Source organism: Trachurus japonicus, chromosome 19 (genome assembly GCF_045865225.1).
Source record: "Trachurus japonicus isolate A0001 chromosome 19, Traja_1.0".
NCBI classification, from domain to species: domain Eukaryota; kingdom Metazoa; phylum Chordata; class Actinopteri; order Carangiformes; family Carangidae; genus Trachurus; species Trachurus japonicus.
The window spans coordinates 21,366,796-21,378,387 of record NC_140925.1 but is presented as its reverse complement, the minus strand read 5'-3'; the positions used below and the strand labels follow the sequence as shown (position 1 = coordinate 21,378,387).

At 41.4% G+C, this 11,592-nt stretch overlaps 1 protein-coding gene across 2 annotated transcripts; it reads right to left on the bottom strand.

Moving 5' to 3' along the window:
• On the bottom strand, positions 1–4,215 carry abi3b (ABI family, member 3b). 2 transcript variants are annotated; one of them, XM_085761204.1, is made up of 5 exons: positions 3,981–4,215; positions 3,679–3,846; positions 2,663–2,842; positions 2,383–2,450; positions 1–1,379 (listed from the first exon to the last, which is right to left on the bottom strand). In XM_085761204.1, the coding sequence occupies exons 1-5, from the start codon at positions 4,122–4,124 to the stop codon at positions 983–985; spliced, it is 957 nt and encodes a 318-aa protein (XP_085617330.1). In that variant the 5' UTR covers positions 4,125–4,215; the 3' UTR covers positions 1–982. The 2 variants fall into 2 exon arrangements, with proteins under 2 accessions (XP_085617330.1, XP_085617331.1); XM_085761205.1 differs by having other exon boundaries at positions 983–1,379; positions 2,383–2,441; positions 2,660–2,842; positions 3,981–4,202.
• Positions 4,216–11,592: the final 7,377 nt, after the last annotated feature.

Genomic DNA, 11,592 nt, shown 5'->3' with positions numbered 1-11,592 from the left:
GAGGATTGTGGCTCTTTTATTGTTCGTCTGGCAAATTCCATGTTCAGTTTTGCAACACATTTACCTGCGGAAAAGTCAAAGGTCGCTCTTTGCCTGCTCATATCCTTGCGTGACATGACACATAATGTCTGTAAGGCAGACATAATTACTGTTTGTGTTGAACGACACAGCACCATAGGTTTCATCACCATAGCTTTTATTTTTACTCACACAGAACATCAACTCAACATAACACTACAGTTCAAAGTTTAAGATGTAGCTACATGTAAGATCATGGACTTGAAATCAGATCAAACTCTGTTTCCGGCCTTACTGCACAGCCAAGAAAATACTTAACAAGTTTAAATAAACTGGTCCTGACTGATCTGATATTTTCTGCAATGAAAATAAAGTTTACCTTTAAGATGTAGTGAAGGTTTAGTAGAGTAGTAGAGTGTTGAACAGACATTTTATAGCCTCAGTGACCTGATTAAAGTAGCAGAACTCAGTGGGGTTACAGCCCCTGACGTAAACATCAGCAACACAGAAGAATGAGTGTAAGGTAAAGTAAAGTGAGTCTTATAGAATATTTAGAATCATTGTGAGAACTTAAGGACATACTAAAGGATGGTAAACACTTTACAGGAGACAAGAGGCTAACAGGGAAATGCAAGAATCTTTGTTTCAGCTTGTTTCTTAGGAATGCAGGCACCGTGTTGTCGAAACATGTTCAGCTGAGCAACACTCAGAATGTCTCACTTAAGGGGTTTTCTGTCCCTGAGTAAAAAAAAATCATTCAACACAGATGAAACAGCTCTTGGTTAAACCACTACACACACGGTTTCAAGCTTCTATTTATGCTCAGTGTTGATCTGAAACTGGCCCAAATATTTCACACGCTGAACATGTTTTCTGCACCAGAACACCCTGCATGTCTGCCCACACTGCTACCTGCTGCACCCGAGCTTAGAATAAAACCCCAAAGAGTGAACTGTATAGTCCTTTAATGTAGGGGAGGGGGAGGCGGAGGAGGTGGAGGAGGCGGTGGCACAACACCAGAGGTGCCAGGGTGAAGGGGAGGAGGAGGAGGAGGAGGGGGCACAGCTCCTCCTGATGCTGGTGGGGGAGGAGGAGGAGGAGGAGGAGGAGGAGAAAGAGAACCAGCTCCTGGCATAGATGGAGGTGGAGGTGGAGGGAGACATGTGGGCGAGGTCATGGAGGGTGGAGGGGGGAGGCCAGTGTCCATGGAGGGAGGAGGAGGAGGAGGTGGTGGTGGAGGGGCAGGCACACCGGGGTCCAGGGCCGGAGCAGCAGGAGGGGGAGGGGGAGGGAGGCTGTCGCTGGTGGCAGTCTGCAGGGGGGGGACCGATGGTGGAGGCACCGCGATGCCAAGACTGGATCTGCAGACAGAACAGAGAAGACCTTTAGCTGCTGTGATGGGAAACGAGGGGGGCAGTTGGTCAGAAGGCGTCTCTTCAATCAAGTCAACTGGACTTAGTTTTTGTCTCGAGGTTAACCAGACTAGCCAGTCTAGTCTACACAAACTGATGAAGCCATTTGGATAAGGGGTGAAACGTCTTCAAAACAAAAACTAAGTCCAGTTGACTTGACTGAAGGGGGGCAGTTGGCTTGCTGCTAGCTAACAATTAGAAAACCAACTACTTACACTGTAAATGTTAGTAAACAACAGATTATCTCACTGGTTTAAACCAAAACCCCAAAACATTCAACCAAACCAAAGTATAAAAATCACAATTTAAATGAGCTCACGTGTCTGGACTACTTTTTGGTCAGGAGTTTTTGCCATTTTCTCACAAATTGTATAAGACAATAGTCAAGCATGCAACCACTTAAATGCAGAGTTTGTGCCCTTTGGTTTTGGTACAGGCTAAATAAGTGTTTGAATTATTCACGTTCAGAGTTTTGGATACAGCTATGTTTACCGTGTCTAATCTTGATGCTAATATTCTTCATGCTAATAAACTTAATATCTGACTCTCCCCCAAGATAGACAACAGCCTAATTGTCCTATTCCCATGCCCACAAGCTCTTCCTATAGGTATTCATCCTACACCCAAGTAAAGTCTTCTAATGGACAGCAAGTGCTGTGTTTATGCGAGCAGTACTTAGCTTGGTTGAGATATATTTAAGGAATGTAACAATAACATATGAAAACCATGGTCTGGTGACTGATTAAAAGGAGATTGTTACAGTAGCTTAGTAAAACATTTCGACACACCACTAGCCTGGTTCTGCACTGGTTTTGTTCAATGTGGACAGATCCAGGATGTTTCGCTGTTTAAGATGAACAACCAATGTGTGTAGTCTTAGTATATTCATTAAAATCATATGAACATAAGACAGACACTGGTCCTCTTATCTAACTGGACTGTATCTACATACACAGAGAAGTCTGCAGTGCTCTGTATGCTGTCTGCTCTCTTCCTGGGCTGCGCCTGTGGCTCTGTGACCTGTGGGTAGAAGACGGATAAAGGTGAGAAAAGGATGTTATAGCACATTTCTGCTTCACAGTCAGCCAATGCTGTATATCACACAGGGAATAACACGGGTGCTGCACCGCTGAAGGTGGGGAGTGGTGTGTGATGTACGGGTTAATGTAATGGGAATTGATCAAAGATGTGTGGATGTGTGCTGTGATCAATCTCTTTTTTCAGTTCACTACCTGAAAACAGTGTCCGACGGAGTCCAAGATGGAGTATGATATTGGCACTCTGGCGTAGCCTCTCTCTGGCTCTTTGCCTGACGGCGGCGGGGTCATGAGCTTGGAGCGGGTTCTGTCCTTGGGAGTTGTGAAAACACCAATCTCTCTCCTTGCTACCTTCTCATGGTGGATCGCTGCGGCCTGGTGTGGAGGTTTGACACATAACACATACACAAGACTTTCACATCACTCATTTCCCATGACATCGAAAGGTACCGCACTGAATAAGCAGCCTGCATGGAGAAAAGCAATAAAACTGACCACAGATTAAAGGGATGGTGTGCAGTTCATGCATGTGAAAAAATGCAGTAAAGCACGCCTCTGGCTATTTCCATTTGACTTGCATTCAATGAATTACATGCCATGCAGTTATGCAATATCATGCAATTAGTTTTAAACATGTCAAGTCCTTCTTCGGAAATAAAACACACAAAATACACAGATCTGTCCATTGTTTAGCCACTTAGTCCAACAAAAACAAATGTTCAGCCTTCCATGGACTAATAAAGGTTACAATGTGACATAGTGGAGGAAGAAAAAGGAGACGAGTTTCACTTTAAAAAGAAGAAAAAAGTCAAAACATGAGAGAAAATGTTACGTTTCACTAAAAAATGATTGTAATGGGGTCACTGTGATCCAGTGTTGAAGTTACTGAAGTAATAGGCTACAAACATGGTTTATCATCAGTGTTAATCAGATGCAGTGTTTATCATGTTCATTGTCTTAGTTGTGTTCACAGAATAAATAGTACTAAGCAAAAAATGCAGCTGTGGTTGATGGGAATGTGATAAGTTCTTTCAAGTGATCATAAACAACATGAATTGAACAAAGTAAAACTATGAGCTGATGATGATGACGCTAGTGTAAAAGTTAAAGGATCACTACAACACTTGATTCATATTTGTGGGTCTGTTAGTTTAGTGTGGGTCACTGTTGTGCAGAGCTCAGGTGTGTTTTAGATGAAAGCTGTTCCTCACCAGTGCCAGCATGTTGACAGAGGACTCAATGACTTTAACCTGCGTGGCCTGAGAGTCCAGCAGCCTCAGCACCGTGCTGGCCAGGCTGTTGATCTGGTAGGTGACACTGGCCAGAGCCTGAGTGGCCAAAGCCTTGGCCTCATCCAGAGCCTTGGATGGATCCTCAGCCTCACAATGAAAGAAAGAATAAACACAAGGCAGGTTGAACACAGTAAACACGCTTCAGAGAGTCATAAAGCTCTATAACAACATCAGAAGGTTATACAGTGTGGTTTGGGATATGTTTTATGAGCATTACTCACCTGGAGGTAATTGTTTTCACAGTAATCTGCCACTCGGTGGAGGTTGCTGTGGTTATCAACGAGATGTTTTCTGGCATCTGGCGCGTCTTGTAATATCTGACTAATAAGTTCAGAAAAGTTCTTCTGCTCAGTGATTTCTTCCATGGGAGCAGCTCTGTTTTTTTAAAGACCCTATTAAACGCTTTGTTCAAAAGATTGACTTCACGCTACCTGAGGAGATGTGTTGCCAGTAGTCAGTCTGGGCGGGGATGTGTTCTGTCGGCGTTGAACGCGGAATTTCCGCAGGGTAAAGATTTTTCAGCAGCAGCTGGTCCCAGCGCAGATCTGCACCAAGTAGATATCCACTGAGACTGTTCATAGATAGATAGGTCTCTTCAGGAAAGATGATGCATTTCACACAAAAATAGTTTTACACAGACAATAAATATATACCGTATTATAAAATATAATACCAGGGCAGTATACAGTATAATAGATGGACACTTGTGCTACTCGTATAATCCACTAGAGGTCAGTGTAGTCTCGAGAAAAGTAGGTCTACCTCTCAATACACTGTCCATTATGGATGATGGTGATGATGATGATGATGATGATGACTCAGTTAATCCAAGCAATAAAAAGCTGGTAAATTTCAACATTTGATAAACTCTGGATGATACTTGACTTCTAAGTGGAACATTGTTATATAATTTCAAAATGCTCAGCCAAATCAAAGACATTGTACTGCTCAGGATATGTTGCCAGAACAACTTGAGATCAGCAGCATCCTCGATTGTGTTTTCGTGACTGTACACGGTGGCCTGGCTCCAGTTAATAAAGAGGTTTCTTGACACAGAGGGTCTGCTGTAATGCAGTACAGCTGTTTACAAGTGTTTCCACCATAGTTCAGTTTATCAGAGGGATACATGTTCACTCTTCTCCTTCAGTTCCGCATGCTTCAACGGATGGAGATGTTGATGTTGTTCTTTGTAGCGAAACATCTCAACAACTATGTCATGATAAGCCTTGTGTTTGAGACACGTCTTGTAGATGCATTGGGACACATCCTAAGTCCCTGTGGTCAGTAGGCGTTTCTGGTCTTTCAACATCAGACACCCTCACCCAGGTGACTCATCTGGGATGGTTCCAGCACTAACTCGCCTCCTCGCAGCAATTGTCAATGGATCAGTGCTTTTAATCCAAAGCCCACTGATTGCCATGACATTTTCTAAAAAGATTTATGTTCTCCAAAGGATGAATTTTGCCAATTTATTTTGGATCATTTTTCTATAAGTGCTCTCAGTCACACACAAGTAAAAGGTCAAAACAGTCAAAATATCCCATCATCTACTTGATGGATTTGCGTAAAACACAGTCATATGGTAATATAATGACTTGATCCCCTGCTACCACACCGTTGACATCTACAGTGTGTGGAGTGAAAGTGAATTGTCAGGGAATTTGGTACAAATATAATTTTTTTTCTCATAACTTACATGCTTCTTGAACTTCTACATCACCATCAATCACGACTTCAATTTGTTCATGACCAACTATCTGAAAAAACTAATACATTCCCCATCAGATCGCAGTGACCTTATTACAGTGACTTTTTGATCAAACTTTCCAGCATTTTCTCTCATGCTTGGTGAAATCCTTCTTCTTCCTCCCTGAAGTCAACTACAGTATCCAAATGCTGTAGGAACCAAATCCCATGAATGATACCCCCTCATTAGAAATGATTGATAAAAAGCATTCCACATTGACATCTTTAAAGGATGATTAATAGATAGCACTACAGTGGATTTCTGCCACAGTATGTACTGTTATCACTTTATTGTAGCTTGTATTACACCATCAGCAGAGCTCTTGTCTACTGATACGAGATAGATGGCTTTATTTCTTTATGGGATATGACTCTTCTCTGTGTACAAGTCCGCTTGTGTTGATATAATAATTAATTTGTAATTTGAGATGTCCATTAACAAGTAATGACTAAACTGATGATTGTTATGTCACAGTTATTGCTATATTGCTGCATATTGCACCAGCTAAACCAAGGCCACGTCTATTAAAATGAAGAAAGTGATAGATAAATAGTTTTATTTCTCTGCATGTCTGCACATAAACTGTCTGACTGGTGTGTTGCATTATGCAGCACTAAACTCTCTAAGTGGTCTCTGGTAATGACAAATAGCTGTGATTCTGCCCTCTGCTCTTGTTATTCTGCATGATTTAAAGCAGCTGGTAATGTATACTCACACAGAGCCCAGCATGGTTCAACACACAGACATGGAGATGATATAACATATGACACCTACTGCAGCTGAAAACAGGAACTCCATAATCATGTTCCTGCTCTTGATGACCTCAGACATTGTGTCATTTTCTTCAGATGGCTCAAATGACCAACAAAGATTTTTCAACTCTCACATACTCATACAGTCATTTTACACACATACTGATTACTTGGTTGCTTGTTTTTTATCCTCTTAAATCTAAATATTTGAGAGGCCTCTTTTTTTTACAGTAATAACTGAAAGATATTCTGATTTTTTCAGTTTTAATCACTGGGCTCCCCACATGTTACAGATTAGCTGCACTAAAATCCAAGTCAAACGTGCAGCTCAGCAGGACAAGAACAGCACGCTGCTGTTTTATGATGTTGTTTACACTGTGTGCTACAGTAGTAGTAACATGTGACTTCAGTTTTATCACGCTGAAGGTGTGGAAGAAATTAGGAGAGTTGTAATCTTTAGAGCAACATGAACATCAGCTAACAAGTCTCAGATTTCAGAGCCAGAATTATGATAATGATAATAATGATGATGATTATATTTTTCTTTCTTCATAATGAATGTAACTTGGTTGCTGCAGCTTTGCTCCTTGTTCCAGCATACACACCACTGGTCTCAAATGGATCTGCACATACTGCACAGTAAATTATTATGTACGTTTGTCTTTGATTCATTTGATGTTGAGTGGAGCTCCTCTGGGAATTATGTGTGGTCCCCAGAAATTCATAAACAAAATAAGAAGTTTATAGGTTTACAATCACTTTTAAAAGCAACAAAAGAGAGAATCTCTCACATTGAAATATGGCTTGTAAACATTGAAAAAGCAAGGTTTGTTTTAAAGTACACATGTGTACAGTTTGATAAGATCAGTCAGAGTCTTATCAGCTACCTGGACTCAGCATTGGCCCACAGCTTGTCGGCATTTTATTTAATCCTCAAAACCCTTCTGGATGTAATTTAAGATAAAACATTTCTCTCATTTCTATTTTACTATCTCACTAACTGTTGATTCTTGCTTCACTCCCACATTAGGGATTTTGTAGCATGAATGTAGATTAAATTAGAACAACAGAGGGTGTGCGCATGGGAATCTGCACATGTCATCTCAACACCCAAGAGTACCAACAAACACACACAGACACATTCACATGCCACCTCGCAGCATCCAGGTCCAATGGTGTGCAACATATGCCTGTTTGTATAGATTGGATGTTCTGGGCTATCACAGCCTCTCCACACTCCACAGACTTCCATTAAAAGAAAAGCCACATTCAATTATTGTGCCAGAGACTGCAGGAAAACTACATTGTACAGGACACACACACACACACATAGACACAATAGGACAGTGGTTAACACTCTGTGGACAGTCATACTTTGACTGGGTACACACGACTTCAAACTCAATTCCAATTAGTCTTCAGGCACCAGCTGCCCTTCCCTTAAACTTTTACCAGTTAACACGTCATTGGATTTGAAAAGCAGAACAAAAACATGATGACGTATTTCTTCTCTTATTCTAGAGAAACTATTTTTGGAATTATATCTCTCCTTAGAAATTGTTGTTTTTCTGACTTCATCCTGACTAAGTATCATAAGTGTGTGAAAAGTAAGTCACAGTGCTTCCTCCGCTCCTATCAGCCCAGTTAGGATCTACTCTGTCAATAAGTAAGCCGAACCCCCGCAGGTGGTTCACATGTTTGACATGTGCCTCACGTTTCCAGAGACACCCGCGAGTGTGTCTGCAGCAACACCTGTTATCTCGTCTTGCGATAGATGCTGTATGGCGTGATAGAAACGGAAGATGACTTGTGGTGGCCTGATTGAGGCAGCGCTCAGAACAGGGGGTCGTCTGCAGAACAGTGTGGACTGATTGATCCTGTGATCTAAATCTGAACTAACGGTGACCCTCGCTGTGAGGTGATAATGACTCTGTCTGCCTTGACCTGACGAAGACCACTCAGCTGAACAGACTGAGATTCAAAGGTTTCAGTGGTTTGTGCAGAGATCACATGTTAATTCATTTATTGGACCAAACTTTCACAATCAGTGTGAATTATTATGATAGGGTCTCAGCTCAGTCTTGTGTTAATCAAAATTATCTGTAGTTCATTTACCTCACAAGTAAAATGTCAGCATTATTAAACTAACAGCTTTTATCTTGTACAGGTGGAAACTCCTTATCAGCAGAAACAACATTTTATCAGCATCAAAGTTGTTGTGTTTTTAATAGATTTAATTTCTGGTACCTTGTCTGAGCGATAGGGAGTTATCACATGGACAGGATGAACATAATAAAACAATAAGAACTAATTCACTGTAGTCATGTGAATATCAAGGTTGACTTGTTTTGATTGACTCGTGACTATCGCTTAACTCCAGAGATCCGTCTTCCAGATACTGGTGAGATCAGCATGAACCTGGGAGATAGGAGCTGAACTAATACAACACATCTAAACAGCAACACATTTCATTTCACACATTTCATTTGACACTCGGGTGTTGAATAAAAACTAACCATTAAGCAAAAAAACAAAATGATTTAAAGCAAACAACAATGAAAAGTTCATTAGAATCATGAACATTTATGATCCTGCTCTTGTGCAATACAACATCACTCATTTAAACATTAATACTTTTTATAATCTCATTTGCCTCGTTGAGACAGTAAAAGAGACACTCCTAGTTGTGTTAAAGCAGAAGTAAGCGATCCGGTCGTTTTGGCTAATGCTGCGTTCCAGGTAGGCTTTGGAAACCGTAAATTACAGCTTCAAGTCACAACTTACGACTTTGTAGCGTTCCAGGCAACCCACTCGTGTTTTTCCGACCTGTTTTACCTGTGAAAGTCACTATAACGGCCACTCGTAACTTCTGACCTGTGAACTCGTACCAGATCGAACTGGTACCACTTCACAGGTCGGAAAAACACGAGTTACGAGTTTCCTTGAACGCACCATAACAATCCTCGTCCCTACGTCACCACATTCACGGCGTTCCTTGGCTGCACACACAGCCCTGCATGCCGTTCTCTCTCCTCATTGGATAAAAACTGTAGGATACGATAAATGTTTTCTCCTGGGCTCAGAGCAGAGCAGAGTGACTGACAGACCCGTGTTTCAGTCCAAACACTCTATAGAAGTGATTGCTGTCGGAAGATATAACTATTTAAGACTTATATTAACACAAATATATCACTTACTTCTGCTTTAAAGCAGAAGTATATTAACACAAATATATCACACAAATATATCACTTACTTCTGCTTTAAAGCAGAAGTAAGTGATATATTTGTGTTAATATAAGTCTTAAATAGTTATATCTTCCGACAGCAATCACTTCTATAGAGTGTTTGGACTGAAACACGGGTCTGTCAGTCACTCTGCTCTGAGCCCAGGAGAAAACATTTATCGTATCCTACAGTTTTTATCCAATGAGGAGAGAGAACGGCATGCAGGGCTGTGTGTGCAGCCAAGGAACGCCGTGAATGTGGCGACGTAGGGACGAGGACTGTTATGGTGCGTTCAAGGAAACTCGTATTTTTCCGACCGTGAAGTGGTACCAGTTCGATCTGGTACGAGTTCACAGGTCAGAAGTTACGAGTGGCCGTTATAGTGACTTTCACCGGTAAAACAGGTCGGAAAAACACGAGTGGGTTGCCTGGAACGCTACAAAGTCGTAAGTTGTGACTTGAAGCTGTAATTTACGATTTCAAAAGCCTGCCTGGAACGCAGCATTAGCGAAAACGACCGGACCACTTACTTCTGCTTTAACTGTGCAATAGTCCGAGAATAATATAAATATTTCTTCTTAACTAATCATATGAGTGTGCTTGAATGTTGATGCGTTAAAGTTTGTGCCTCAGATATGTTTTATTTATTTATTTTTGGTTAAGAGGAGGATTGTGGTCATGGGTCATAGTTCTAGCTACCTACCTACCTTTTTGGACTTGGAGGATGTGTTTCTTTTTGATATGCTTTTTTAAGAAGTAAGAAAGAAGGTACATATTATCTTGAAGTGGTTTATTGTTTAATCCTTGTGAAAAGTGTGAGTCCAGACAATTGACTACCAAGTCCACAGTCAGGGTCCAGGGTCAGGCCAATGATTAGCTGGTTGGTAGCAACAGGAGCAGCTGAAGAATTCTGGACAGCACGTGACCATGGTATCATAAAACAGGATTTTAGGGGATAATGTAACTGAAGTTAAGTTTTGTCTAGGGGAAGTGTTTTTGGAGCAACAATTTGTTTGTGCTCAGCCAGTAACATCTGGGACTAGACTCGACCTGGCGGACTGAACGCAGCATTTGTTGCAATGAATGAACTGGTGCAATGAACCAGGTGGCGTGGTTACAGGCAGCTCTGCAGCTCTGCAAACTTGAGGAAGATAAATGCAAAGTGGGTTTGAAGGCATCTGTCCGGTACATCTGGTGCTGTGCTGAATAACTGAGTGACGACTTCAAAAACCAAAAGCTATTTAAAGCTGTTACAGAGGTGGCTGGCGGTGGTGAACCTCGTCATTAGGATTTGTAAATAATGTGTTTCCCACATTTAACAAATATTTAATAGAGATCTCCCTCAGGTGTTGGTAGAAAGCATCAGGTGACCAGGAACATGACTCCATGCCTCCAAATGGACACAAAACCAGTTAAAGCTGGTTTCATGATGTATTAAAATATATGGGCTTTGCTTTATGTATAATCTATCTTGTGCAATACGGTATTTAATATCCCTTGTTTAAATTTGCCTCTGTGTACTTGACCTCCTTTGAACTGCTCTGACATGATTCCAGGAGGATGACTTAACATAACAGCTCAATGTGGGATTAAGAGCAGCTCAGTAAACTTGGCTTATTTACGCAGCTATTACACAGTTCTCTCATGAGCATCTCAAGACAATGCTCACAATTCCTACCCCCCTGAAATGGAGGAAATGAACCCCTCTGTGGTTTATTTCTCCTCTGCTCCGTTAACCTCGCTACACAATACACATTCAATAACAGACAAAGGCTGTACTATATCTATACTCGTTGTGCTACAGGCAACAAGAACAAGGCTGTAGTACAGTGGGATGAGACCCAGTCGATTCTGAATGGAGACAGCTTGTAAAATCCTTCCACTGCTTGACAGCTGTGTGTGTTTCCTGAGAAAGACATGTCAGCTGTCACTGCGGTTAACCCAAATTTTAAATGACATCCCTTGTAAAATGATTTTTTTTTTTTTTTTGGTGAGGGGTAGGAGGGGTGGGGTGGGGTGGGGGGTTGTAGATTTTGACAGGCTAAATGTAATGTAGTGTGGGAATCAAGAAAATGCACTACTTCATTCTGTCATTCTGCTGGAAAGG

Coding starts and splice junctions, on each gene's coding strand:
- abi3b (XM_085761204.1), bottom strand. CDS start 4,124: ATGGAAGAAATCACTGAGCAGAAGAACTTTTCTGAACTTATTAGTCAG. Junction 3,847..3,980: donor GTGAAAACAATTACCTCCAG/GTGAGTAATGCT, acceptor TTTCATTGTGAG/GCTGAGGATCCATCCAAGGC. Junction 2,843..3,678: donor CTGTCAACATGCTGGCACTG/GTGAGGAACAGC, acceptor CCTCCACACCAG/GCCGCAGCGATCCACCATGA.